Source organism: Marmota marmota, unplaced genomic scaffold (assembly GCF_001458135.2).
Source record: "Marmota marmota marmota unplaced genomic scaffold, marMar, whole genome shotgun sequence".
Classification (NCBI taxonomy): Eukaryota; Metazoa; Chordata; class Mammalia; order Rodentia; family Sciuridae; genus Marmota; species Marmota marmota.
The window spans coordinates 3,718,936-3,746,560 of record NW_025999891.1 but is presented as its reverse complement, the minus strand read 5'-3'; the positions used below and the strand labels follow the sequence as shown (position 1 = coordinate 3,746,560).

The following is a 27,625-nucleotide window of genomic DNA, read 5'->3' as shown; positions in this document are numbered from 1 at the left end:
TTTAAACAATTTTTTTTTATTGTTTTTTGTTTTGTTTGTTACATCCCCAGTCCTTTTTTTTTTTTTTTGGAACCGGGGATTGAACTCAGAGGTCCTCAACCACTGAGCCACATCTCCAGCCCTTTTTGTATTTGTTTTAGAGACAGGGTCTCACTGAGTTGCTTAGTGCCTTGCTGTTGCTGAGGCTGGCTCTGAACTGGCGATCCTTCTGCCTCAGCCTCTCAAGCCGCTGGGATTGCAGACATGTGCCACCTCGCCCCGCAACAGTTCTTTTATTTTTTATTTTGAGACAGAGTCTTGCTAAGTTGCCCAGATGGTCTCTAACTTATTATCCTCCTGCCTCAGCATCCTGAGTCACTGGAATTGCAATCATGCACCACTAGGCTTGGCTGCTATACATTTTTTGTAAGCAACTTTGAAGGCATAATTTATAGATGCTCTCCTTTTTTAAAAAGAACTTTTTAACTGGGTATAGTGGTACATGCCTGTAGGCTCAGCTGCTCAGGAGACTGATGCAGGAAGATCCATTGATTCTAGGAGTTTGAGGTCACCCAGAGTAACGTAGCAAGACCTGTCTCAAAAACAAACAAAAAAGGATATATATATATATATTTTTATACACACACACACATACATACACACACACATACATATATGTGTAGGAAGGATATATATACACATACATAACATATACACACACATACATATATGTGTAGGATTGAACCCAGGGATGCTTAAGTTCTTTGTTTTAAAAAAAAATTATTTTTTATTTTATTTATTTATTTATTTTGAGATGGGTCTCACTAAGTTGGTTAGGGCCTTCTTAAAATGCTGAGGCTGGCTGTGAATTTGTGAGTTGCTGGGATTATGGCATGGCACCACACCCTGCTCTTGAGGTATAATTTACAGGACACAAATCTACCAGTTTTAAGTGTATATTTCAGTGATTTTTTTTTAAAAAATAAATTTCAGTTTTGCAACCATCGCCATAATCGAATTTTAAAACACTTATGTCTGGGAATTTATTAAAGCCTGAATTGAAAATGTGTTTCTCCACATGTAATTTGAGGTGGTTTTGAGTATTTTACTAAACTCATTTAAAATATTTAGCAGTGAGCTGAGGCTGTAGCTCAGTGGTAGAGCACTTGCTCGCAGGTGTGAGGCCCTGAGTTCAATCCTCAGCACCACATAAAAATAAATGAATAAAAATAAAGATATTAAATAAAATGAAATATTTAGCAGTTATTCTTTTGTGTCTTCTTAATGTTATATATTATTTCATTCATACATAATGAGTTTGCCCTTTTGCTAAAGAGTCAATTATAATGCTTCTGTTATGCTTTTTTATTTGTTCAGAATTTCTGCAACATTGTTAAATCATCATTATGATAGCATTTTAGGACTCTTGATCCTGATTAGCAATTGGTTTCAATAGATATGATTTATTATGTTTGAGGAATTTACTACATTTAGAATTAGGCTTTTCCTGTGCTTCCAGCATTTATTGAAAGTTTACATGTGTTTTCCTCTTCGATTTTTAAAAAAATTGTGGAAAATTATTAAATATTTTTGTAGCATCATATCTTTTGCATTTCTGTGATTGTATATGTTATCCAAATGAAAAGTTCTTTTCACCAGGCTCAGGAGACTGAGGCAGGAGGATTGAGAGTGCAAAGCCAGCCTCAGCAACAGTGAAGTGCTAAGCAACTCAGTGAGACCTTGTCTCTAATGAAATACAAAATAGGGCTGGGGATGTGGTTCAGTGGTTGAGTTTCCCTGAGTTCTACCCCCACACCCTCCTCCCCACCATGCCAGGGAAAAAAAAGAAGTTCTTTTCATGCCCCGTAAAATTGGTTTTGTAAAATTTACAAATGAAATTGGTACTTAACTTTCCATTTTGTGCTGTTCATAAGGTTTTAGTGCCTTATAGGCATTATAGGGTATACTACCTTTGTAAAATTAATGGGATAGCTTTTCTTTTCTTCCCCCTCACCTGAAAAGTTCCCCTGGTAACACTTTTTTCAATTAAAGACTGTTTTAAAGGTAATTGATTCATTTTGTCGTCTTTTTAATCTTTCACCATTGTTTTACTCTTTGGACCAGTATTAATAATGTATTCTTGCCTAGAAAGTTGTCCGTTTCATACCTATAAATACTAGTCTTGTTTTGTCTCTTTATTTATAATATTACTCTGTTTACCTTTTCCTCTCAACTAGGTTATAGGTTGTTTATTTTTCTTTCCAAAATACTAGCACCTGGATAATTTTATGAGTTTTGATGTTATTATTTGTTGTTATTTTTCAAATGTTGTTTAAAAGGAAGGGTTTTAGTTCATTTTATTGTGTATATTTGAGGTTTATAAACTTATCAGATACTTGGAAACAGTGAAGTGGACTGAAATGAAGTAGGATAACATGTCTGTCATCTTACCTTTTTTAAAAAAATATATATTTATTTTAGTTGTAAATGGATTTTTATTTTATTTTTATGTGGTGCTAAGACTTGAACCCAAGGCCTCACACATGCTAAGCAAGTGCTCTACCACTGAGCCACAATCCCAGCCCCATTTCACTTACTTTTTGTGTGTGACAAAGCAGCTATAACCTACTTATTTAACAGAAGTCCACAATATAATACAATTTTATTAATATTAATTTTCATATTACAATTAGGTTTTTAGACTTGTTGCATATCTTAAATATTTTCTATTTTCCATTCTTTGACTTAACATCTCCTTATTTCTTCTCCCACTTAAAGGAGTTTTGATGTCCTTTTTGACATAGTTGTTTATAAATGCTTTTATTCTCAAAGAAATGTTTGCTCAGATTAAATTTATTGATTTTTACAATGATCCTTTTAAAATTCTTTTTTTGAAGGCACGGGATGTGCGTACCAATGAAGTGGTGGCCATCAAGAAAATGTCTTATAGTGGAAAGCAGTCTACAGAGGTAGGTTAAATATGTACATTTTTATTTATATGTTAGGGAATGAAATACTATTTTTAATTGGAGACAAAAGGTTGGAACTCTTTTAGGAATTTTAATGTATAATATATACAAAAGTGTACAAGCTGGGCGTGGTAGTGCATACCTGTAATCCCAACAGCTCTGGAGGCTGAGGCAGGAGGTTCGAGAGTTCAATGATAGCCTCAGCAAAAAAAAGCAAGGCGCCTAAACAACTCAATGAGACCCTGTCTCTAATTAAAATATAAAATAGGGCTGGGAATGGGCTCAGTGGTCAAGTGCCCCAGTACTGCCCCCCCCCCAAAAAAAACAATAACAGCAATAAAATAAATATGTGCAAATCTTACATTTTACCTGAATGAATTTTTCTTATTTAAGTATTAACATCTGGCCAGAACAAAATTTTAATGGCAGCCCCAAAGCCCTCCCAACTTGTGTCCTCTGTTTTTAGGTTACTACTATTCTGATTCTTTTTTATTCTAAATTTGTTTACAAAATATAATATCTATCTATCTCTCTCTCTCTCTCTCTCTCTCTCTCTCTCTCTCTCTCTCGGTTCTGGGAATTCAACCCTGGGCTTCATACATGCCAGGCAAATTCTATACCTCAGAACTGTATCACCAGCTCATAATCTACTTTTTCATGAATTTATTTTTTTAGTTGTTGTTGGACCTTATTTCTGTTCATTTATTTATATGTGGTGCTGAGTATTGAACCTATTGACTTGCACATGTGAGGCAAGTGCTATACCACTGAGCTATAACCCCAGCTCCTCATAATCTACTTTTTAAATCTAAAATTCTGAGAGTGTTTAATTTAAAAAAATTTTAAAGATTTTAATTATGATGAAATACGCATAACAAAACTTGCCATCTTAAACATTTATAAATGTACAGTTCAGTAGCATTAAATATATTCATATTATTTTGCCACCATTATTACTATACTTCTCCAAAACTTTTTCATTTTCCCAAACTGAAACTCTATATTTATTAAAGAATAATTCTCCATTCCCCAGCCCCTACCAACTACCATTCTATTTTTCCTTTCTCTTATGAATTTGAGTACTGTAGGTATTCTGTATTGGGAGTCGCCCCAGCTCCAAAGACTATTCTCCCCATCCCCCAGAAGAGCCGTACAATGGTGAACCCTGCTGGTTCACATGATCCTTACCCACCAATCAGATTAGCCCTGCTGGCTCACATGATCCTTACCTACCAGTCAGAAAGCACCCCATGCCAACTGTTAAAACCATTCTGTTATAACTGTCAAACCACCCCTGGCTCTATAAATATGCAGAGCTGTTCCTCAATAAACGGGCATTTTCTCCGACGATGAGCCTTGTTTGTTCTTTAATTCTGTACATGGAATCATTTAGTATTTGTTCTTTTGTGACTAACTTATGTCATGTAGCATGCATCATGCCCTTTTTAAGACTGAAAAATACTCCATTGTATGTGTATCTCATATCAATATATTAGCCTTTCTATCTGTACACACACTCACACCTCACATTTATATTCGTATCATCTATAAATGGATACTTGGGTTGCTTCCAGCCCTTGGCTATTATGAATAATGTTGCTATGAATGTAAAATATTTCTTTTGCATCCTTACTTTTAGTTATTTTGGGTATATGCCCAGAAGTAGAATTGCTGGATCTGTTCTAAAGATTTTGGTTTTATACTTTTTGGAATCTAATTTATGGTGAATCATGTTTTTGTGATGATCATAATTTGTGGGTATGATAATATTGTTAGGATTATATCATGGTTCATCATTTTGATCTCTTAAAAACTCCTAATATTTCTTGCAGGTTTAATTTTATTCATTATTGTATAAAATAACTTTAGGACTAGCTATCATGGGCTGTTGATTATACTTAAGTCTAATAATTGATTAGTCATACCTAGAACAAAAAAGTTCATTTATAGCATCATCTATAACATATAATATTAGTTTCTTTTATGAAAGTTTTTTCATTAGAGGAATATAATTTATTTATAAGACTCTGTCTCCCAGAGTATTCAAATTTAAAATTTAAAGTTCATAAAATAGGTTTTCTGAATTTAGTATTTTATAATATATTGTAGTACGTTGTAAACTATATCAATCATATAATTTATTTTAAATTTTTATTTTGACATTTCATCTAAACAGCATAAATCATGTTTCAATGTTTTATTGTATAAAACATTGAAAATATTTTGTGTATTTGGTTGTGTGCTTGTGAAATAACATCAGAGATATGATATTAAATCTAGTATAAAACATTTCTTAAAGTTTCCTATTATACTACTTTCCCTGCCCTTAATTATATAGTCCTAATCAGCAGTAAAGCTTCAAAAAAACCAAAACAAGAACAAAAAACAGATTCCTAGTTCCCATTTCATACCTACTAGACCTCTAGAATTTCTGCATATGGATCCAAGGCCTTATTTCTTTTGTTTGTTTTTTGCAATTCTGGGAGTTGAACCTAGGAACCTTATGTATTTTAGGCAAGCATTCTACCACTGAGGTATATTCCTAGCTATTTAAGACAGTTTCACTAAGTTGCCGGGGCTGGTCTCCAATTTGTGATTCTCCCGAATTAGCCTCCTGAATTGTTATTTTTTTATTTTATTTTTTTTCAGTTTTCTGTGGACACAACATCTTTATTTTATTTTTATGTGGTGCTGAGGATCGAACCCAGCACCCTGTGCATGCCAGGCGAGCACGTTACCGCTTGAGCCATCCCAGCCCCATCTTGAATTGTTTTGATTAAAAGTATGTGTCACATGGGGCTGGGGCTAGGGCCCTGGGGCTCAGTGGTAGTGCACTTGCCTGGCACGTATAAAGTCAAGAGTTTACCTGTATTTCCTGGTAGATATTAGTGAGGAAGGCTCTTCGCAAAATGTGTAGGAAAAGGTTTTCATACTGTTGCTTTTCTGTGAACTTGCCTATACAATAACTAATTCCATTAGCATTTTAGAATATGCGTTTAGGAACTTAAATTTCAGAGAAATTATTTCATTTGAATTAAGAACGAAAAGAAGATTAACCCTAACATTTAGAAGAAATAAGTCAGAAAACACAATAGATGAACTTTATGGTATAAATTTAAAAAGTGGGTGCTGGGGAGGGTCTGAGGCTGTAGCTCAGTGGTAAAGCACTTGCCTCACATGCGTGAGGCACTGAGTTCGATCCTCAGCACCCCATAAAAATAAATAAAGATACTGTGTTCATCTACAACTAAAAAATATTCATAAAAAATATTTTTAAAAAGTGGGGGATGCTGGGGATGTGGCTTAGTGATAGAGTGCTTTCCTAGCATGTGCAAGGCCCTGGGTTCTAACCTCAGCAGCACATAAAAATAAATAAAATAAAGGTATTGTGTCCAACTACAACTGAAAAATAAAATTAAAAAGCGGTCATTGGGTAATTGATGTGGTAGTAATTCTACAGTGGTATGTGCATAATACTGATTTTTCTTTTGGGAAAAAAAATTACTAAATGTGTTACATAATTATCATCACATGCTTGATAGTGTGTGAACTACCACAAATGAAATAATTTTGTAAATTATGCAATTACATTGTAAACTATCATATAATTTATTTTAAATTTTTATTTTGACATTTCATCTAAACAGCATAAATCAAGCTTTTTTTCCTATAGCTTTCTTAGGAAAACAAACTGTTCATATCTTTTCCCTTATTTCTTTTTTCTCCCCACAGAAATGGCAAGATATTATTAAAGAAGTCAAATTTCTACAAAGAATAAAACATCCCAACAGTATAGAATACAAAGGTTGCTATTTACGTGAACACACAGCATGGGTTGGTATCTGTCCTCCTTGTTGTAATTTTCATTGGTTTTGGTTTAGAATGAATTAATTCTGAATGTCTTGAACTGATTGTGAAAAGGTATGAACAAACACCTGAAGTGTTAGCAAAAGCAGCATTTTCTAGAACTCATAGACAATAAGAGATAATAGAACTTTTGCAAGTTTACTGCAGATTTTCTCCAGAATTCAGATGACTTCTATATATATGGTAAAGTTTCCTCTGATACTTTCAATGATACCATGTAAACATTGTGAAAACAGTCCTGTTAATTTAAAAATAAAAGTAATGTATCCTAGCCTGGCGTGGTGGCGCATGCCTGTAATCCTAATAGCTCCAGAGGCTGAGGTAGGAGAATTGCAAGTTTAAAGCCAGCCTCAGCAAAAGCAAGGTGCTTAGCAACTCAGTGAGACCCTGTCTCTAAATAAAATAAAAAATAGGGCTGGGGATGTGACTCAGTGGTTTAGTGCCTCTGAGTTCAATCCCTGGTGCCCCCCCAAAAAGTTAATGTATCCTTTTTAACATAAATGTATTATAATTTTGGTGAAGTTCTGTGTGTTATGGTGAAATTTGAACTGATCATGATTCTTTGGCTGAATAATACTAAAAGTATAGAATTGAAACATTTTGTTACAAGGAGTTTAATTTTGCCCTGTTACCATTGAGGTGGGATGATAATAATTCTATAGTGGTATAGGTATAATAAGTGAATCCTTTTTTTTTTAGCTGTAGATGAACATACAATATCTTTGTTTATTGATTTTTTTTTTTAAATGTGGTGCTGAGGCTCAAACCCAGTGCCTCACACATGCGAGGCAAGCGTTCTACACTGAGCTACAGCCCTAGCCCCTAATAACTGAATTTTTAAAGAGAGATTAAATTTATTTTAAATAAGAATTACCCCTCATTTTGAATAAGTAATAAGCTACAGCTGAATATCATTTTAATATACTTAGATTTGTAATGTTTTGTACTTATTTGTTGGTACAGGAAGTGAGGATTGAACCCAGAGGCACTTAACCACTGAGCCACATCCCCACTTCTTTTTATTTTTTGAGATAGGGCGTCAACTAAGTTGCTTAGGGCCTTGCTGAGTTGCTGAGGTTGGCCTCGAACTTGTGATCCTTCTGCCTCAGCTTCCCATGTCATTGGGATTATAGATGTGCACAATCACGCCCAACTTACATTTTTATTCAATTTGATTTTGGTGGTGGTGACTCCTAAAACTGAGTCCATGGTTAAAGAAAAAGCAGTAACATTGGGCAGACTGACTCTATGTCTTTCAAATTTCTCCATGTATAAAACAAGGAGGTAGTAGGACCTAACTAAAAGGATTTTGTGAGGATTAAAATGGTTAATATATTTAAAATACTTGGCACAGAGTGGTTCTCTGTGTTTTTTTGTTTTTTTTTTTTAAAGAGAGAGAGAGAATTTTTTAGTTCTCGGCGGACACAACATCTTTGTTCGTAGTGCTGAGGATCGAACCCGGGCCGCACGCATGCCAGGCGAGCGCGCTACTGCTTGAGCCACATCCCCAGCCCCTGTATTTGGTTTTAAAAAATAAAATAATTTAGAATTGGGCTTGATGGTGCATGCATGTATTCCCAGCTACTCTGGAGACTGAGGTGGGAGGATTGCTGAGCCCAGGAGTTCCAAGACCAATCTGGGCAACATAGTAAGACCCAACTCAAAAAAACAAAGAGACAAACTAAGTTGTCACCTAAGCTTTGTACATATATTTCCAGAGAACAGAGTTTCCTTTCTTCTTTTTTTTTTTAAGTTGGACACAATACCTTTATTTTATTTACTTATTTTTATGTGGTGCTGAGTATCGAACCCAGTGCCTTACACGTGCTAGGCGAGTGCTCTATCACTGACCCACATCCCCAACAGAGTTTTCTACCTCCTACCAATAATCAGCTTTGTTTTTGTAGTCTAATAGTAACAGAAGATCTATATTACTTTTTAATTTTAATTAGTAATTGCATATGAAATACACAGCTTATAGAAGTGATTACATGTTGACATTATTAAAAGACAACTATCTCCTCATTAGCTTAATTTAATATGCATTTAACTGATAAATGTGTAACAATTTTTTAATTTCTATCCACTTTTATTTATTTAAGTCTAAATAGACTATTTTATTTTATTTTTACCTTTATTTTGTTTATTTATTTTTATGTGGTGCAGAGGATTGAACCCAGGCCCTCGCACATGCTAGACGAGCGATCTACCGCTAAGCCACAATCGCAGCCCTTATTTTTTTTAATTCTTTTATTTTTTAAATACATAACAGCGAATGCATCACAATTCTTTTTTTTATTAATATTGATTTTTTAGTTGTAGGTGGACACAATGTCTCTATTTTATTTTTATGTGGTGCTGAGGATTGAACCCAGTGCCTCACACGTGCTAGGTGAGCGCTCTACCACTGAGCTACAACCCCAGTCCCCATCACAATTCTTATTACACATATAGAACACAATTTTTCATATCTCTGTTTGTATATAAAGTATGTTCACACCAATTCATGTCTTCTTACATGTACTTTTTTAAGGTAAACAATACCTAGTTTGTTCTACTTCAAAGTATCTTTTGGACCTCTGGGCAAATTAATTTTATCTCCACTGGAATAATTCTATATATTTTAATGTTTTTGTAATTTTTCTTCCTGTGTAGCTTGTGATGGAATATTGTTTAGGATCTGCTTCAGATTTATTAGAAGGTAGGTTTCCTTTGATTATTTTTTTTTAAAGCATTAACAGTTAAAATGATAGTTCAGTTAGAGATTATTTAAATAATGTTAATACAAAATAAACAATAATTTCTAGAAAGAGTAAAATTCTTAATTCTCTCCAGGTTCTCAGTATGTTATATTATCCATATAAATACTACATAGTGTATAAAATAAACTTGCAAGCGTTTTTCTGGATTCTTTGTCATTCAGCTTCCATTCGAAACAAAGATAAGTGAGAATAAATGGAAAACTTCTTTTTTACTTTTGTTTTTTATAATAACAAATAATTTTTTAATATTTTTGACTATGAGGGATATTGGCTGAGAATTATACTTCAATAGCTAGCACAACTGTATACCAGTTATAAAGTTAATAGACTGTTTTAGCATCATAAGACTTCTCTTATTAAATGTCAGACTACCCATATATCAGATATATAAGTTTATTTTTTTAAACAAAAACTTCTGTGTAGTAATTATTTTCAAATGCATTCTTAATTTTAAGTTCACAAAAAGCCATTACAAGAAATGGAAATAGCAGCAATTACACATGGTGCTCTCCAGGGATTAGCCTACTTACATTCTCATACAATGATCCATAGGTAAGTGCTTTGAAAATTATCACAGTGACAAGCAATTGTCTTATTGGATTTATCAGCCATATAGTTTGGTAACCCTGACATGTTTGTTGGTTATAGCCAAATAGAATTGTATAAACTCATTTGTTGATTGTCCATGAATTAAAAATAACAGTACTACATTTGATCTCTCTGTTTAGGATAATTTTTATCTCTGTCTCCTGTACTACTGGGACTTCTAAAGTATATGCACTTAGTAGACTTATAGTAGAAATTTAATTATAGAATCATTTAATTTGCAAATGGAAAAGATATTAGGGATCAGATAGTCTTTTTCTTTTTACAGATGAAAAAAGCCAATGCCCCAGTTTTTGACTATAATTTCCCAAAGTTTGCAAAAGCCAAATATATTAGAGATAGAACTTGGCAAATCTTTTGTCTTCTTAGTAACTGATACTGCTATATTTTTCCTGTTGATTTCATGACATGGACAAAGACTGCTTTTGAGCATTAGTCCTTGATAATAGATAGTAATTTTGAAATTAAACCACTTTATAATGCATTTTTGGCACTGTTACTGGTTTTGACTGTATTAGGTAAAAAATAGTATTTTTAATTATTTGTTTGAATCAGGTAGTACATGTTAGACCAGGTAATAGGGTCACTGTGAATTAACAGATTATTATGTTTTTAGTAGAGAATAGTAAAGTTCAAAGGAAATGCACTTATTAGAACATGATTAACAAGAGTTAGAATTAGAACCTAAGATTTTTTATCGACTTAAAAGTAGTTCTCTGTGTACAAGATCTCAGTTTCAGTTCCTTAGCACAAAGGAAAAAAGTACACTCCTCACTTTAAAAAAAAAAAAGTGAAAATAGATTTTTTTGCTATTATATGCACTGTGACAAGAGGAAGGAGAATAAATCCACTTAGTATTATATGTATTATAATACTTCAGGAATGAATAAGTGCTTGGAAATTTAGTTTATCTTTTTCAATTGTTGAAAGGTTAAGTGTATGTTCCCATGCCCATTGGAATGCAGTCCCATCATTTAATTATCCATAATTTTCTTAATTTGGATGGATAGTATGTTTGCTGTTTCAGAAGGATAAATTTGAAAGTAAATTTGGGATCATTAATAATACATTATCCATATGTTTCAATATTTATTTCACTTTGAGTTAGGAGAACTATATTGAAATTTGAAAAAGATATGAATAAACCTTCTTAAAAAAAGAGAAACAAGTTTGGAGAATAAAGTTTTTTTGTTCTTTTTTCCCTTTTTTCCTTTTTTTAAGCATAAGCAGGATACTCAGAAATCTTACACATTGTGAAGGGGTTATTAGCCAATTAAATTCTGTTTTGAAAACCATTGTTTGTTTTTAATAAATAGACTCTATGTTGCAGTTACCTGTCTGTCATTTTTAAACTGCTTTTTATCTTCTCTTTTAGAAAAGTTACTATATTTTGAATTTTATGTTTTTTGTTATCTAATCTTGTTATCACAATTGTGAGTTATCCCAGCACTTATTTTTATTTCATTTTCTCCATTTTAAAAATTCTTAATTGATTTCATTTTAAACACAATGTAATGAAAAAAAGACGAATTAATTTTCTGTGTTCCTTAATCTCAGAGATATCAAAGCAGGAAATATCCTTCTGACAGAACCAGGCCAGGTGAAGCTTGCTGATTTTGGATCTGCTTCCATGGCATCCCCTGCCAATTCTTTTGTTGGAACACCATATTGGTAAGAATGTTTCTATCTGTATTGATTCCCATAGATATCATTTTGGACATTTTTACTTTGAGTATTATACTTAATTTTAGAGTGCTGCCCTTTTTATGTTTTTGTTTGTTTGTTTTTTCATCTATGCCACATTTGCTTTCCTATTACTATCTTTATCAAATATTGGGTGTGGGAGTGAAAAAAGTGAATAAAATTCAAGTGGAGTAGGAAGTGGATATGCTAAATGGTAAATTGTATGCTTTCTTTAAATTTAAGACATAGTATTTAAAGTCTGGTAACTGCTGGGTACAATGACTCACATCTGTAATTCCAGCCCCTTGGGAGGCTGAGGCAGGAGGATCACAAGTTCAAAGCCGGCTTCAGCAACTTAATAAGACTTTGTCTCAAAAATAAAATACAAAAAAGGCCTGGGGATGTGGCTAAGTGGTTAAACAATCCAGGGTTTAATCCCCGGTAACAACAATAACAACAACATCAAAGACTGGCAGCTGATTTGGAATTTTGACTCAGATTTGTTTTGTTTTTACTCATTAGCATGGAGGATTTCAGATATATATGTAAAAGTGGACAAAAGTATGATGATGTTCTTTTTATTTTTTTTTTAGTTGTAGATGTACACAAACTTTTATTTTGTTTATTTATTTTTATGTGATACTGAGGATTGAACCCAGTGCCTCACACTTATTAGACAAGTGCTCTACCACTGAGCCACAATCCCAGACCCTGATTTTCTTTTTTAATATAACAATTACCAAACAAACATTACCAATTCTGCTTTGTGTACTCCCATTTCTTCCCATCCCAGTTATTTTTAAGGAAATCCTAGACATCACCTAATTTCTTCTGTAAATAATGCAGAATGTATCTGTCAGCAAAAGTTTGAAGGGAGGAACTGTGGTTATAGCACAGTGGTTGAGCGCTTGCCTCCCATGTGTGAGGCACTGTGTTCCATCTTCAGTACCACATTTAAAAAATAAATAAATAAAAATATTGTGTCCATCTACAACTAAAAAAATATTGTTAAAAAAAAGTTTGAAGGGAATAATTTTCAGATCTTTAACTTCCATATGTATCCTTTTTATATTCATTGCGTCTTCTTTCTTGCCTGCCTTTTAAATCATCCGTTTCCTACTTTATAATGGAAAAACTTCTTACCTATTTTGAATATTATAATGATGCATTGCTCTGGGATGTAAAAGCCTCAGAGGCATACTGGAAAGACATTTTGAGAATGTTGGGCGTCTATGAGAAATAATGAAGAGTCAGGACATACACTAATGGCAAAGCCCTCACTCTTTCTAGTTGTCTTTTTTCTTTTCTTTTACTTGACATTTTCTTTCTTTCCAATAACTTATTTCCCCTCTGTCCCTCCTTTCCTTCCTTCCTTTCTAGTATGGAATTTGGGACCTGAGATGATGATTATGAGAATACATAAAAATTTTTTAAAAGATTAATATATGCCTTATACGTACTAGGCAAGTGCTCTGCCACTGAGCTACAGCCCCAGTTCACATTAAAATGTTTAAATTGCATCAAAAAATGAAGTTGGACCTCTTTATGACAGAAAGTGATTCTGATTTGTCTAATTGATATGATCTTCAGGTTAGCTTTGCTAATTAGGTTTTATGGCAATTTTGTGTGTGTGTTCTGGGATTAGAACCCAGGGGTATTCTGAGTCCCAACTCTTTTTTGTTCTTTATTTTGAGTTAGGGTCTTGCTAAGTTGCCCAGGCTGGCCTTGAATTTGCAATCTTCTTTCCTCAGACTGCTGAACAGCGTGGATTACAGGCACGTGCCACCACTCCCAGCTGTATATGACAGTGTTTTTAATGAATTAACTAAACCAATTCTGCAACTCCAAGTTTTAAGTATCTTTAAAGCTCACCTATAATATACAATATTTGTATACAATGAAATTCATAAAATGTAAATATCAACCCCAAAATGTACAATGGGATGAAAAATTTTTTTTTAAATTCTAGGAGGCAAATACATTAAAAAATTTGAAAACCACTGCTTGTATAGGATGTTAGTCTATACTATATAGAATCCTCATCCTCTGTTTAGTGAGTTTTCTGAGCCAATAATACTTCTTAACAATTCCCCATTTTATAAATTGGTGATGAATATTTGATGATAAAGAGGGTCTGAAATGTCCTTCAATAAAAAAATATAAAAATTACTCTTGAAATTTGATTGATTTAGAAATTTCCTAAACTTAATTAAATATTTTAAAGAAAACTCATTAAACACCCAGTTATTGATAATGGAAAGTTTACTTTATTAACATACTTGTTAATTTTTATATAGTGTATTTGGAATATAAGAACGTGGTGTTTATACTGTTAGACACACATACACACATACTGGGGATGGCAGTCCATCTTACTGAAGTAGTTAGTAACTCTTTTAGGTGTTCATCTGTGCTTAACACCAAATACAAATGAAGTGTTAAGTATATTAGACTTAGCCATGTGTGGTAGTAGATGTCTATAATCCCAGTGACTCAGGAGGCTGAGGCAGGAGGATCACAAATTCAAGGCCAGCTACAACTTAGTGAGACCCTAAGCAACTTTACAAGACCCTATCTATTAAACAAAAAGGCTGGGGAGTTAGAGTGTACCTGGGTTCAATCCATAGTACCGCATATGTAGACACACAAAAGAATATTAGATTCTAGTTGTAGACTTGAATTGGTTTTCATTTTAAAACTTAAAAACACATAAGAGAGAGGTTCTCAAAATGGCGGAATGGAGGAAGTTTTTTCGTGGCTAATCCATGGAGTAAAACCAAGAAAGCATGCAGATAGACTCTCAGCCAGGTGGGTTAACAGAAAGAAGAGGGGGACTTTACTGATATTTAAACTGGATATTCAAAGCAGATCGGGGACTCAGGAGGTTGGATATAATAAAATAAGGAAGAAATCTCCAGCAGCACAGCCTCAGCAGGGCTGGAAGTACCAGCCAGATCGGTTCTTCGGTGAGCATAGCAGAAAGATAAGGGAATTAAAGAAACCTGCATTTTTGGGAGGCCTGAAGCTGTCTGAAGCTGGGTATGGAGTGTTTAAAGATCAAGGACATTGCCTAGCAAACCTGAAAGATGCACTGCACAATATCTGTATGTGGGGATAGAAGCTGCCATCTCTCCAGGAGGTATACGGAGGACTAAGGAAGGAACCATTTTGCAGCTGAGGGGACCAATTCCTGGCAAACCTGAATTTGTCATGAAATACAGGCCCAGTAAATACACACTGCAAGACATAGAGTATCCTTAAGTGACCAGGAGAAAATCAAACATGGAGAGAGGTTTACACGGGACAATTGGTCACGGAAACCCACTTGGCTCAACCTGTCCTCCTCCAGTCTTACTGCTTGCAGGACCAGCTAGGAGAGATGCATCTGACTGGGAACTCAGAAAGGCAGGGACAGGAGAGATTGTTTAGAGACTGAACCTGAAATGTGGAGTCCACAGATGACATAGGGGATTAAGAATTGGCTCCCCCACGACACAAGTGGAACCCTGAGAGCCCTGAGGTATAGTCTCCCAGTGTGTACCAGCAAGTACTGGGCACTGGAGGTGCACTGATTAAAATCTCCAGACCAATTGGTATTTGGGGAAGAGCCTGAAGCCAATCTAAGCGTAAACCCTGCCTCCAGGAATTCCACCTATGGGATTACCTTTTTCACTCCAGCAATCTAGAGGGTGAAGAATCATGCTCCAGACAACCCCACCTAAAACTGATGAGAAGAGAAACTGAGAATTTTTTGAACTCCAAAGGAAAGAATTCTTTTTTCATCAAGATCTTTTTTTTCTCTTTTATTTATCTCTGTTAATTGTGACCTTAATGGTACATGGACATTCATACATTCATATTTGTTTTTTCCTCTCATTTTTGGCATTTTTGAAGCCAGAAATGAATGGGTGTTTGATTATGATTAGCATATTTTAGTTTTATATTTTATTTTTAGTTTTTACTTTATGTATATATATATTTTTTCTCCTACCTATTTCCCTTGATTCTCTTTTCTTCTGCTAACAGCCAATCTGTATTGCTCTTTTTTTTCACTCTTTACTACTTCTCTCCTCCTTCCTCATAATTATTATATCCTGTATTACTTCTGTTCTCTCTCTATCCACCATTTGGAATTTTAAACCCTTTTGCAAACTTGCTGTTTTTGTAGGCAGTAACTGATCATATCATTTCTGTTTGTTGTGATAATTGACATTGTAGACATCATTGTAGGAACTATTTGATTTAATGCTGCATATATTTTTGGGGTGGTTGTTGTTATTTGTTTCCCCTTAAATAGTGAAATACTGGAAACCTTCAGGGACACTAGGGTCCACTGCCTCAGATCCATACTGTTAAATGATAAAATACACAAACAACATGAAAAACAAGAGAACAAATTGCCCCAAACAAATCAAGGTACTCCAATAACAGAATCCATCAACACCACAGTGTAAGAAATGTCAGAGAAGGAGTTTAGAATGTACATGGTTAAACTGATCTGCAAAGTAAAGGACAATATAAGAAATAAAACCAAGGGGCTGGAGCTTGGTGGTAAAGCGCTTTCCTAGCATGTGTGAGGCACTGGGTTCGATTCTTATCACCACATATAAATAAATTAATAAAATAAAGGTCCATCAACATCTAAAAAAAAATAAAAAAGGAAATGAAATCTGATAGAAAAATGCATGAAGTAGAAGATCACTTCAATGAAGAGTCAGAGATTCTGGAAAAATAGAAACGTAGAAATTCTCAAAAATGAAGGAAACAATAAACCAAAGGAAAAATTCCATAGAAAGCATCACCAATAGTCTAGACCACTTGTAAGACAGAACCTCAGGTAATGAAGACAAAGTATATAATCTTGAAAATAGAGTTGACCATGGAGAGAAAATGACAAACCCAAGGAATGCACAGGCTTTTCAATGAAATAATATAAGAAAATCCCCAAGCCTAAAGAATGAAATGGAAAGTCAGATACAGGAGACTTACAGGACCCTCAATGTATGATTACAACAGACCCTCACCAAGACACATTATAATGAATATGCCTAACATACAGGATAAGGATAGAATTTTTAATGTGAGAGAAACATATCAGATTATATATAGGGAGAAACCAATTTGGATCTCAGCTAATTTCTCAGCCCAGACCATCAAAGCTAGGAGATCCTGGAATAACATATACCCAGCTCTGAAAGACAATGGCTGCCAACCAAGAATCCTATATCTAGTAAAATTAAGTTTCAGATTTGAAGATGAAATAAAAACTTTTCATGATAAACAGAAGTTAAATAATTTGCAAATAGAAATTCTGTACTACAGAACATTCTCAACAAAATATTCCATGAAGATGAAATGAAAAAAAAAAAAGTGAAAACCAGCAAAAGAAGGAATTACACTAAAGGAATACTTAATGATAGGATGAACTAATTCAAAGTAAAAACTAGAAATAAACCCAAATGACTAGGAATACAAATCATATCTCAGTATGAACATTAATGGCTTAAACTCATCAATCGAAAGACTCAGACTGGCAAATGGGATTAAGAAACAAGACCCTCCAATATGCTGTCTCCAGGAGACTCAGCTCATTGGCAAAGACATTCACAGACTGAAGGTGAAAGGATGGGGAAAAAAACGTATAACTCACATGGATCACATAAACAAGCAGTCCATTTATATCAGATAAAATGGACTCTAAGCCAAAGTTATAATGGATAAAGAAGACCATTTTATACTGTTTAAGGCAACCATACATCAACAAGGCAACAATTGGAGATATGTGTGCCCCAAACAATGGAACATCTACAGACATCAAACCCTTCTCAACTTCAACAAATAGACCACAACAAGATAATACTGGGACAATGTCACCTGCCTCTGTTACCACGGGGTAGATCCTGCAAACAAAAAGTAAATAATGAAGCAAAAAATACAATTGATAAACGTATATATATAATATTCATCCATCAATGACTGAATATACTTTCTTCTCAGCAGCATATGGATCCTTCTCTAATATAGACACATGTGATGTAAGCTATCACATATTGGCATACAATTGTAATATTGCCTTATTATATTTTCATCATCTGTAGAGTTATTTTGATTGCTCCCTTTCCATTGATATTAATTTTTGTGTTCTTGCTTTTTTCTCAATTAAATTTAAGTTTATTTTTAATCAAATTTTGGCTCTATGATTTATTCTCTATTTTACATATTTCTGCTCCTACTCTTATTTCTTTCTTCCTACTTCATCATTTGAAAATAATTTGATTGTTATTCTAGCTTCTTTCTGAAACAAGTACTTTAAAGGTTCATCTGCGTATTGTTCCATCCCAGAGATCCTGATATTTTAAGCTTTTATTATCACATAGTTCAAAGCACCTTTTTATTTACTTTCATGTGCTTTCTTCCTTGACCCCTGAGATATTTATAAGTGTGCCATTTAATTTTGAAATAATTGACACCTGGGTGGGATTCTATATATCTTAAGATAATTGATTTCTAATGTAATAAATCATACAGGAAACAGTATGCATGATTTCAAATTTTAAAAAGAGTAATGGAAGTACTTTTTATATTGACTGTATTGGTTACATACGTGTCAAAACTGATCAAATTGCATACTTCAAATATGTGCATTTTATTATACTTCAATTTTACCTCAATAAAACTATAGGGGAAAAAAGACAATAAAAAAAGATACACATAAAATTAATTTTGAGGTTGTTGGAGCCACTTTTTATCATGAAACAGTATTTGAAAGAGTCACAAACTATGGTTATTCAGTCTTGGTAATTATGGCAGATACTTCTCAAATAAATGAAATGAGGTTGATTTTAAGAAAAGCAACCTACAAGATTTGTTGCTAGTGATAAAATTTAATCTTTAAAGCAAGAATTAGACTTTTTAAATGAAATCTTGAGACTAAGTGTTTGAGAACCACTGACCTAAAAGATATGCAATATTGGAATCTGCAGACTTGTACAGATGCAGAGACAGCCCTGCTCTGCAAAATTGTCCTTTTGGGATGCTGTTATATGGTCACGACAGACAGTGAGAATGAATCTCACTTTATATTCATTGCTAAATATTTACCTCACAACCTCTAGGGTGACTGTTTCCCATTATAAAAATTCTTATGTCCACATATTGGTTGGAATTTAAACCAATGTACTCTATGTAAATCTTCCTTATATTCTCAAACAATAATATATGTTTCTGTTAAAACTGTATATGAACATTTTGTTTTTAGGATGGCCCCAGAGGTAATTTTAGCCATGGATGAAGGACAATACGATGGCAAAGTTGATGTATGGTCTCTTGGAATAACATGTATTGAACTTGGTAAGCATTGTTCTTCATTACTGTGGATTAAATTTTGATTAATGTTTACTTCAATTACTATACCAAGTTTTAGGTTTTTATCAGGTGCTAAATCTATTTAAGTTTTTACTAAATATTAAAGATTTGGTTATCTGGTAATTTTTATGTATGTAGGTTAGAAATATTTGCTATTAAATTAGGTCTAAAATAATTTTCCCTCTATTCCTAACAGTATGAATATTTCTTAAACATCTAGAATGTGCCCATTCATTACTAGATTTATCATCCAAAGAAGGTTTCTGAAGCATTTACAGATGACTTACCCTTTCCTAGTGTAGTTATTACTTTGCATTAGGTATGAAAATTAGCTGTCAGGCTGTGTACTATATTGTAGCAGTTTTTTTTGTTTTGTTTTCTAAAGATGTTGAGACAGACTGTATTCATGGGGGACTATGGAAATAGGTATAGAAACCATTGTGATGGTGTTTTGCAATTGGGGAAAGAGATTAGAATCAACTCCCTATAACAGTTTGATTTTATACACACATTTGTTCTGTTATTTTTAAGTAGAACTATGCTTAAAGCAATGGACCAGCATAATTACTAACATTCCCACTGGAAGTAAGCCAAATAGGTGTCTGAATTGTTATTGAGTTTATTGTCAGCGCTAGTTTCCATGCAAATACAGAGCTACTTTTTCCATTGAGAGGTATTAATCATAAGGGGAAAATGTCAAAATTTGAACCCATTTATCTTCACCTTTATAATTATTCTCCTATGTAAGAATAAATAATATGAACCTTTTCTCTGGAATAACCCCCCCCCCTTTTTAAATTGGATTGTATTTTCTGAGATTTACTTTCTAGACCTTCTTTTTCTACCTCAGTTTCATTATTCTTACTTTGGGTGATATTTTGTAATCCACATATATGGAGAGAGAGAGATTTTATAAATAGGCTCACAAAATAATATAGAATAGGATCTTTAACTTTTTAAAAAATAGATGTGGTTTAAGTCAAATTTAGGTTTAGTAGTAGTTTATAAGAATTTGAGATAGAAAATGTCAGTCTAATCTGCCAAGTCAAAGACCTTAATAGTTGTCATAGATATAGATTATATCTTTCTTTAATTTATTCATAATTTCTTCAGTAACCTTTTCTTTTCCCGGACTACTCAATCGTAAAGCCACTGGTCAGGGTAGGTAGGTGTCCATGCCAGATGATAGGCTGTGGTAAGTCAGGGGTGGGTTTCAGAGTCAAATGAGTAGAATAAAGAGATCCCATAACCTGGTTTATAGAGATGTTTAGTGTGTATTGTATATATGTGTGTCTTTCTTTCTTTTTTTGTTTTTCTTTTTTTGTACTAGGGATTGAACCCAAGGGCACTTAACCACTGAGCTACATCCCAGCCCATTTTTATATTTTATTTAGATATAGGGTTTCACTGAGTTGCTTAGGGCTCACTAAATTGCTGAGACTGCCTTTGAACTTGTGAACCTTTTGCCTTAGCCTCACAAGCCTCTGGTATTATAGGCATGTACCACTGTGCCTGGCTTTTATTTCTTAACTATGACTATTGAGAGCTTGAGAGCAATGACAGACAGTAGCAGTGAGCATACCTAATAATATCCATTTTGGGGAAAACAGCTGATCTAGAATTTGGGGTACAAAAGTACAAGCTGATTCTGGGATATCTTAGTATACCAGAATAACAACAACAACAACAAAAAAGATCAAACAATAAATAGATCCTATCCAAAAGACAAAAGAAACCACCTTAAAAAAAGGTTCCTACTACTCAAATATGAGACAGTATGGACATCATCATCATCATCTCATCATAAATGAGAGAATATAATTTTACTTTTTGTTTTGGTCCTGAGGATTGAAACCAGAGGTATTCTACCACTGAGTCACATCCCAGCCCTTTCATTTTTTATTTTGAGACAGGGTTTCACTGAACTGCTTAGTGTCTCACTAAATTGCTCAGGTTCTCCTTGAATTTGTGATCCTCCTGCCTCATCCCCGAGTCATTGGGATCACAGCACATGCTGTTGGTCCCCGGCTGTTTTTTGGTACTGAGGATTGAATCCAGACTCACTTTACCACTGAGCTATGTCCCCTGTACTTTTTACTTTTTATTTTGAAACAAGGTGTCACTGCATTGCTTAGGGCATCACAAAGTTGCCAAGTTTGCCTCAAATTTGGTGTTCTTTTCTCGTCTTCCTGATTTGAGTAATTTATTAAATAAAATAGAAATGTATGAATCTTTAAATAAATAAATGGGAGATTTATAGGAAACAGGATATTTATTAAATAAATTTAAAATACCTTCTTATAAAATGCTTACTAAGTACACAGGAGAAAAGAGAAGCTAACTTGAAGCCTGGCAGATATGGTCTTCACCAAGTCATCAAAATGAACACCATCATTAAGGACACCACTTGAAATCATGTGTTTCTCATAGGGTACCATAAGCAAAATATACCATTACTTTAAAATATTCCTTCCAAGATGTGTGATCCAAATCTAATAATGGGAAAAGACAAATCCAAACTGAGGGCCATTCAAGAGTCCTTTTACTTCCAAATTGTAAAAGTGGTGACTTCAACTTTGATCTTAAGAAACTGGAGGGCTGGGATTGTGGCTCAGTGGTAAAGTGCTCGCCTAGCACAGGCGGGGCCCGAGTTCGATCCTCAGCACCACATAAAAATAAAGGCATTGTGTTGTGTCCATCTACACCTAAATATATATATATATATATATATATATAAAAGAAAGAAACTGGAAAAAGCAAATTGAGTCTGAAACAAGCAGAAGAAAGGGAAGAATAAAGATCAAACCAGAAATCAGTTTATAGAAAACAAAATGTAGAGAAAACCAGCAAAATAAAACACTGGTTCTTTGAGGATCAATAAAATTGGTAAACATATTGGATACTGATTAGGAACAAAAGAGAAAACCAAAAATTTCCAGTTACAGTGAAGATTTTATAAATATTATGGATTTTATGAATATTAAAGGGTAATAAGGAAATATGAACAATTTTCTGTCTATAAGTTTGACAACTTGATAATGGAAGGAAATTACTTAAAGGACACAAGCTATCAGAGTTCACTTTTGCTACCTAGGACATAGAATGAAACTTGCAGGGGGTTTGAAGGATAGATAAGAATCATCAGTATTATTATATAAGCCTATTTGAATGGATATAGTATGGTTCTTCAGGAAAATGTTCTTGTTGACAGGAAATGTATACTTAAATATTTCAAAATGGTGGAGCATCATATCAGAAATTTATTTTCACTTGATTCACTTGAAAAAGTTATTTGTACTTTCCTTGCAATTTTTTAATAGATTTTAAGATTGTTTCAAAAGAAGAAACTTAAAGAAAAGGAAAAAAAAATTGAACAATACTTGAGTTCCCCTTTAACACATATATTTTAATAGGAAAGTTTCCTTTATTTTACAGCGGAAAGGAAGCCTCCTTTATTTAATATGAATGCAATGAGTGCCTTATATCACATAGCCCAAAATGAATCCCCTACACTACAGTCTAATGAATGGTGAGTATTACTAAGAGATACTGTGTGATATTGTATAAATGAAATGCTTTTTACATAATTTGTTATCACAATGGCAATTTTTTTAGGTAAATCATGTTACTTAAGAGATATTAAAATACGTTTATTTTACTCTTATGTTTATATGTTGTCCTATCTGCATTTCATAGCATGTATATATATATATATATATATGAAATTCTGGTCAGAAGGAAAGGATAGATTGTTACATGGATGTAAAAAATATTGGTTTTTATAATAATTTATATTTTTAGAACTTCAAGAATATATATAACCCTAATTATATAAAAGTTTTTAAACATTAATATTTTAAACTGAACATATGTATAGATGATTGCAACCTATAGTGATATTTGATCAAGGAATGGGTTATAATTTATATATTATAAAACTGTAGGTAAAATGATTCGACTTCATCAAAATTGCCAGATAATTGAAAACTTTGGGATCATTTTAGTTATAATTGTGATATTATTCAGATTTCTCTAATGTTCCTTCTACTGCCTCCTTTATTTGATAAAATTAAGTTCATTCACATAAAGAAGGTTTTTTTTTAATCCATGGTAAAAAATTATACCAGAAGAGCCATGCATGGTGGCTCAGACCTATAATGTCAGCGACTTGGGATTCTGCGGCAGGAGGATCACAAGTTCAAACCCAGCCTCAGCAATTTAGCGAGGTCTGAGCATCTTAATCAGACCTTACCTCAAAATAAAAAAATAAATAGGGGTGGAGATGTGGCTCAGTGGTCAACTGTCTCTGAGTTCAATCCCTGGTGTGAAACAACAACAACAATAAAACGGAATTTTTTTCTCACCATTCTGAAGTTCAGAACAAAGACTACTAGCAGGTTAGTGCTCAATCTCTGCTTCCAAGAAGGTGCCTGGAACCCTGCATCCTCAGGAGGGAAGGACTGTTGAGTACTCTTAGGCCAAAGAACAGGAGAGAGTAAAGCTGTCCTTGCATCCCTTTTTATTTTGCCATTAATCTGTTCATGTGGGCAAAGTCCTCATTACCTAAACACCTCTTATTAGGCCCTGTCTACCAAAACCGTTGCATTGGGAATTAAATTTCATCTTGAGTTTTGCTGAGGAAAAAAATATTCAAACCATAGCATGACATATGTAAGTTATAAATATATTGAACACAAACTGTGCTTGTACTGTGTTTGAGACTTTGGGGATTTATAAAAGAAAGCATTCTTGCCTACAATGAACTTAAAAATCTTATTTGAATTTTGGAGGCAAACATTGATGGAATAATTATTATTTACTAGGATTATAGGCATGTACGTAATATAAAATATGTAATCACTGAACTCTAATGAATAACACCATATAATAATATGATACAGATTTTTTTCTTAGCCATTTGTTCAGGGTCATCAAATAACTCAGGTATAAAAAGTTCTTTCTCCAGAATAGGTCGAGTGATGTTCTAAAACATACTATATAAAGAAAGATCTAAGGGACTAATTTTAAAAAGTGCCTTAGAGAAAAGGAAAAAGGAAAAGAAAGTGGGAAGGAATACAATGTTGTATTTCAATGGGAAAAAAAAAAAAAAGCAGAAGGACTAAGGCTTTCTTATCTGGCCTCAATATAGAATTGAGTTGAGATAGCTGAAAATGTGAAAGCAGGAGGAATTTGTTTTTTAGTGCTGGAAGTTGAACCCAGGCCTCATCAGTGCTAAGCACACTCTACCACTGAATTAAATTACACCCCGAGTCCCAAAATATCTAAAAAAAAAAAATCTGTGCAAGTAAGGGCTGGGGGTTGTGACTCGGTGGTAGATCCCTTGCCTAGCACATGTGAGGTACTGGGTTCAATCCTCAGCACCACATAAAAAATAAATAAATAAAGGTATTGTGTCCATCTATAACTAAAAAAAAATTGTGCAAGTTTATCTTTGGAAAATGGTTAAGACTTATTGGTTGCTTTAGGTAGCTTTTCATAGAGGTATGAAAGTGTATAGTCCCTGCTTTTTTTAATTATTACTATTCCTTTTCCATTCCTTCTCCCACCTTATACACCTTAATATTTGATGCGTTTTTTAAGAAAATAGCAATATGTTCACTTGATACTTTCCTTTACAATAGGTCTGATTATTTTCGCAACTTTGTAGATTCTTGCCTCCAGAAAATCCCTCAAGATCGTCCAACATCAGAGGAACTTTTAAAGGTCAGTTCTGTATTGCTATAAATCTGTATTTACCCTTGAGAAATGATAATAAAGAATGTGTTTTATTTATTTTTTTTATTTTGAAGCTGGATTAAGTATATTATATTAGTTTGTATTGAAAAAAAAATTTTTTTTGACAGTGTTTGGGATTAAATCCAAGGCCTCATGCATGCTAGGCAAGCACTCTACCACTGGAGATGAACCCCAACCCATAATATACTAAATTTTTATATTGTTTTCTCTGGATTTTTTTTTTTTTTTAAATAGTCTGGGGAATGAAACCCAGAAACCCAGAGCCTCCCTCTGGTACTGAGGATGGAACCTAGGGGCCTTGCACATGGTAGGCAAGCACCCTACCGCTGAGCAGCAGCATCCCCAGCTCTTTTTAGTTTTTAGTTTGAGATAGGGTCTTGCTAAGTTGCTCAGGCCAGTCTCCAACTCAGAATCTTTTTGCCTCAGCCTCCTAGGTAACCGGGATTATAGGCATGTACTATCATGCCTAGCTCTAACCCATGTAAATTTTAATGAATGTGGAGCAAAGTCTTGTTTCAAATTGGTAAAACAGAATAATTTTAGATCTAATTTTTTATCTACCATACTTTATATGTTGATCTGTCCCATATTAATATATAAAAATAAGTATGCTATGATATATTTAGGTAAATACTACAAGAAAAAAGAAACTGTTAAAAATGGATGCAATATTTTTGTTCCTGCTGAGATGTTTGTGCATACCTGTAGTTCAGCTATTCCAGATTCTGAGGCCAGTTGACCATTTGAGCCTCAGTTCAAGTCAGACTGGACAACATATAGTGAGACCCTGTGGCCCAGCGGTAGAATGCTAGCAATTGCAGAAAGGTCAATCTTAAAAATATAAAATTTAACACTTGATATTTTTGGTCTCAAAGAAAGAAAAGCCAAAATATTTTTTTTTATGGAATTTTGTTGTTCTCACTTAGCAATGAATATATTTTTAAAAATATTTTTTAGTTGTAGATTGACACAATACCTTTATTTTATTTATTTATTTTTATGTGGTGCTTAGGATCAAACCCAATGCCTTACATATACTAGGTAAGTGCTCTACCATGGAGCTACAATCCCAGCCCAGCAATGAATATATTTTTAAAATTAAGACTTATGAGTTTTTAACAGGCTTGGTTGCCTAATTTAAATATGTCATTCATATGCTTTTTGGTCTCAAAAATTACTGCATTATTAATACCAATAATGGTAATGTTGAATTTAATATGATTCTTTTTTTTAAAAAAAGAATATTTTTTTAAGAGAAAGAGATAATTTTTTTCTTAATATTTATTTATTTATTTTTAGTTTTTGGCAGACACAACATTTTTGTTTGTATGTGGTGCTGAGGATCGAACCCGGGCCGCACGCATGCCAGGCGAGCGCGCCGCTTGAGCCACATCCCCAGCCCTAATATGATTCTTAAAACATCTATATTAGGCAATATATTAGATCACTCTTTGTGACCTAAGGAATCTATTTGATTTTTCACAAGATTTAAATAAGCTAATTTTATATCAGTGTTTCAGAAATTCTAAGAATTCAATTTATTCTCACTGATATACATCACCTAATTTAAAGCTACAAAGAAACTTGAAAGATCATATATAGCTGGCTCAATGGTAAGGCACTTGCCTGGCATGCATTAAGTCCTGGGTTCAGTCGATAGCAATGCAAATAAATAGATAGATAGATTGATTGATTGATTGATTGATTGATTATATGTTTGGTAATATTTGCAGCCACAGTATATAAAAGAACAGTATAAAAATTTCAGCAATACTTCAGGAATTCCATGCCATGAGCTTACTCATGGTCTTGGAAATGAAATCCTGAATAAATAGGTACTCAAGAATATCAACAAAAACTAAAATATCTAGCAATAATGTTAGTAAAACGTAAGACAAGGTTGAGACTATAACTCAGTGATGGAGTACATCATAGCATATGCAAGGCCCTAGGTTTAATCCCCAGTACCACCAAAGAAAAGAAAGAGTGGGCAGAGGTTGTGGCTCAGTGGTAGAGCGCTTGCCTACACGTTGATGTGTGAGGCACTGGGTTCGATCCTCACCAACACATGAATGAATAAATAAGTAAAATAAAATACAGTTATTTTAAAAAAAAGAAAAGTACAATCTATGTACTTTAAAAAAAAATCAGGGCTGGAGTTGTGGCTCAGTGGTAGAATGCTGCTTGCAATTGCAAAAAGGTCAAACTTAAAAATATAAAATTTAACACTTGATATTTTTGTTCAGGTCTGTGGTGCATGCCCATAATCCCAATGACTCAGGAGGCTGAGTCGAGGGCTTTGATTTGACAGTTCTTATTGTTTGTACCCTTTGATAATTTCAACTCTATTTTTCAATTGACCAACAAAAAATTATGTTCTAGGGTTTTATAAAACATACAAGATTATGGAGTAGAGGGATACAGAAGAATGAAGGAACTTTGGTTTGTGTAGAAGGGAGTCAGGGAGGGATGGCATTGTGGGGATGGGAAGGACAATAGAAAGAGTCAGACATTATTACCCTATTATATGATTACTCTAGTGGAGTGACTCTGAACCATGTACAGCCAGAGGAATGAAAAGTTGTGCTCCGTTTGTGTACTAAATGTCAAAATGTATTCTACTGTAAAATAAATAAA

The 27,625-nt window shown here is 33.7% G+C and overlaps 1 protein-coding gene across 3 annotated transcripts in view; it reads left to right on the top strand.

The window, feature by feature from the left end:
- Window positions 1–27,625, top strand: part of Taok1 (TAO kinase 1) — a 130,258-nt gene that overhangs the window by 58,132 nt on the left and 44,501 nt on the right. For all 3 annotated transcript variants that reach the window (XM_015501049.2, XM_048793625.1, XM_048793631.1), the window contains exons 3-10: window positions 2,877–2,948; window positions 6,681–6,782; window positions 9,471–9,516; window positions 10,033–10,129; window positions 11,741–11,854; window positions 19,125–19,216; window positions 22,667–22,760; window positions 24,874–24,955. In XM_015501049.2, coding sequence (XP_015356535.1) covers window positions 2,877–2,948; window positions 6,681–6,782; window positions 9,471–9,516; window positions 10,033–10,129; window positions 11,741–11,854; window positions 19,125–19,216; window positions 22,667–22,760; window positions 24,874–24,955 — 699 coding nt within the window. The remainder of the gene's footprint in view (window positions 1–2,876; window positions 2,949–6,680; window positions 6,783–9,470; window positions 9,517–10,032; window positions 10,130–11,740; window positions 11,855–19,124; window positions 19,217–22,666; window positions 22,761–24,873; window positions 24,956–27,625) is intronic.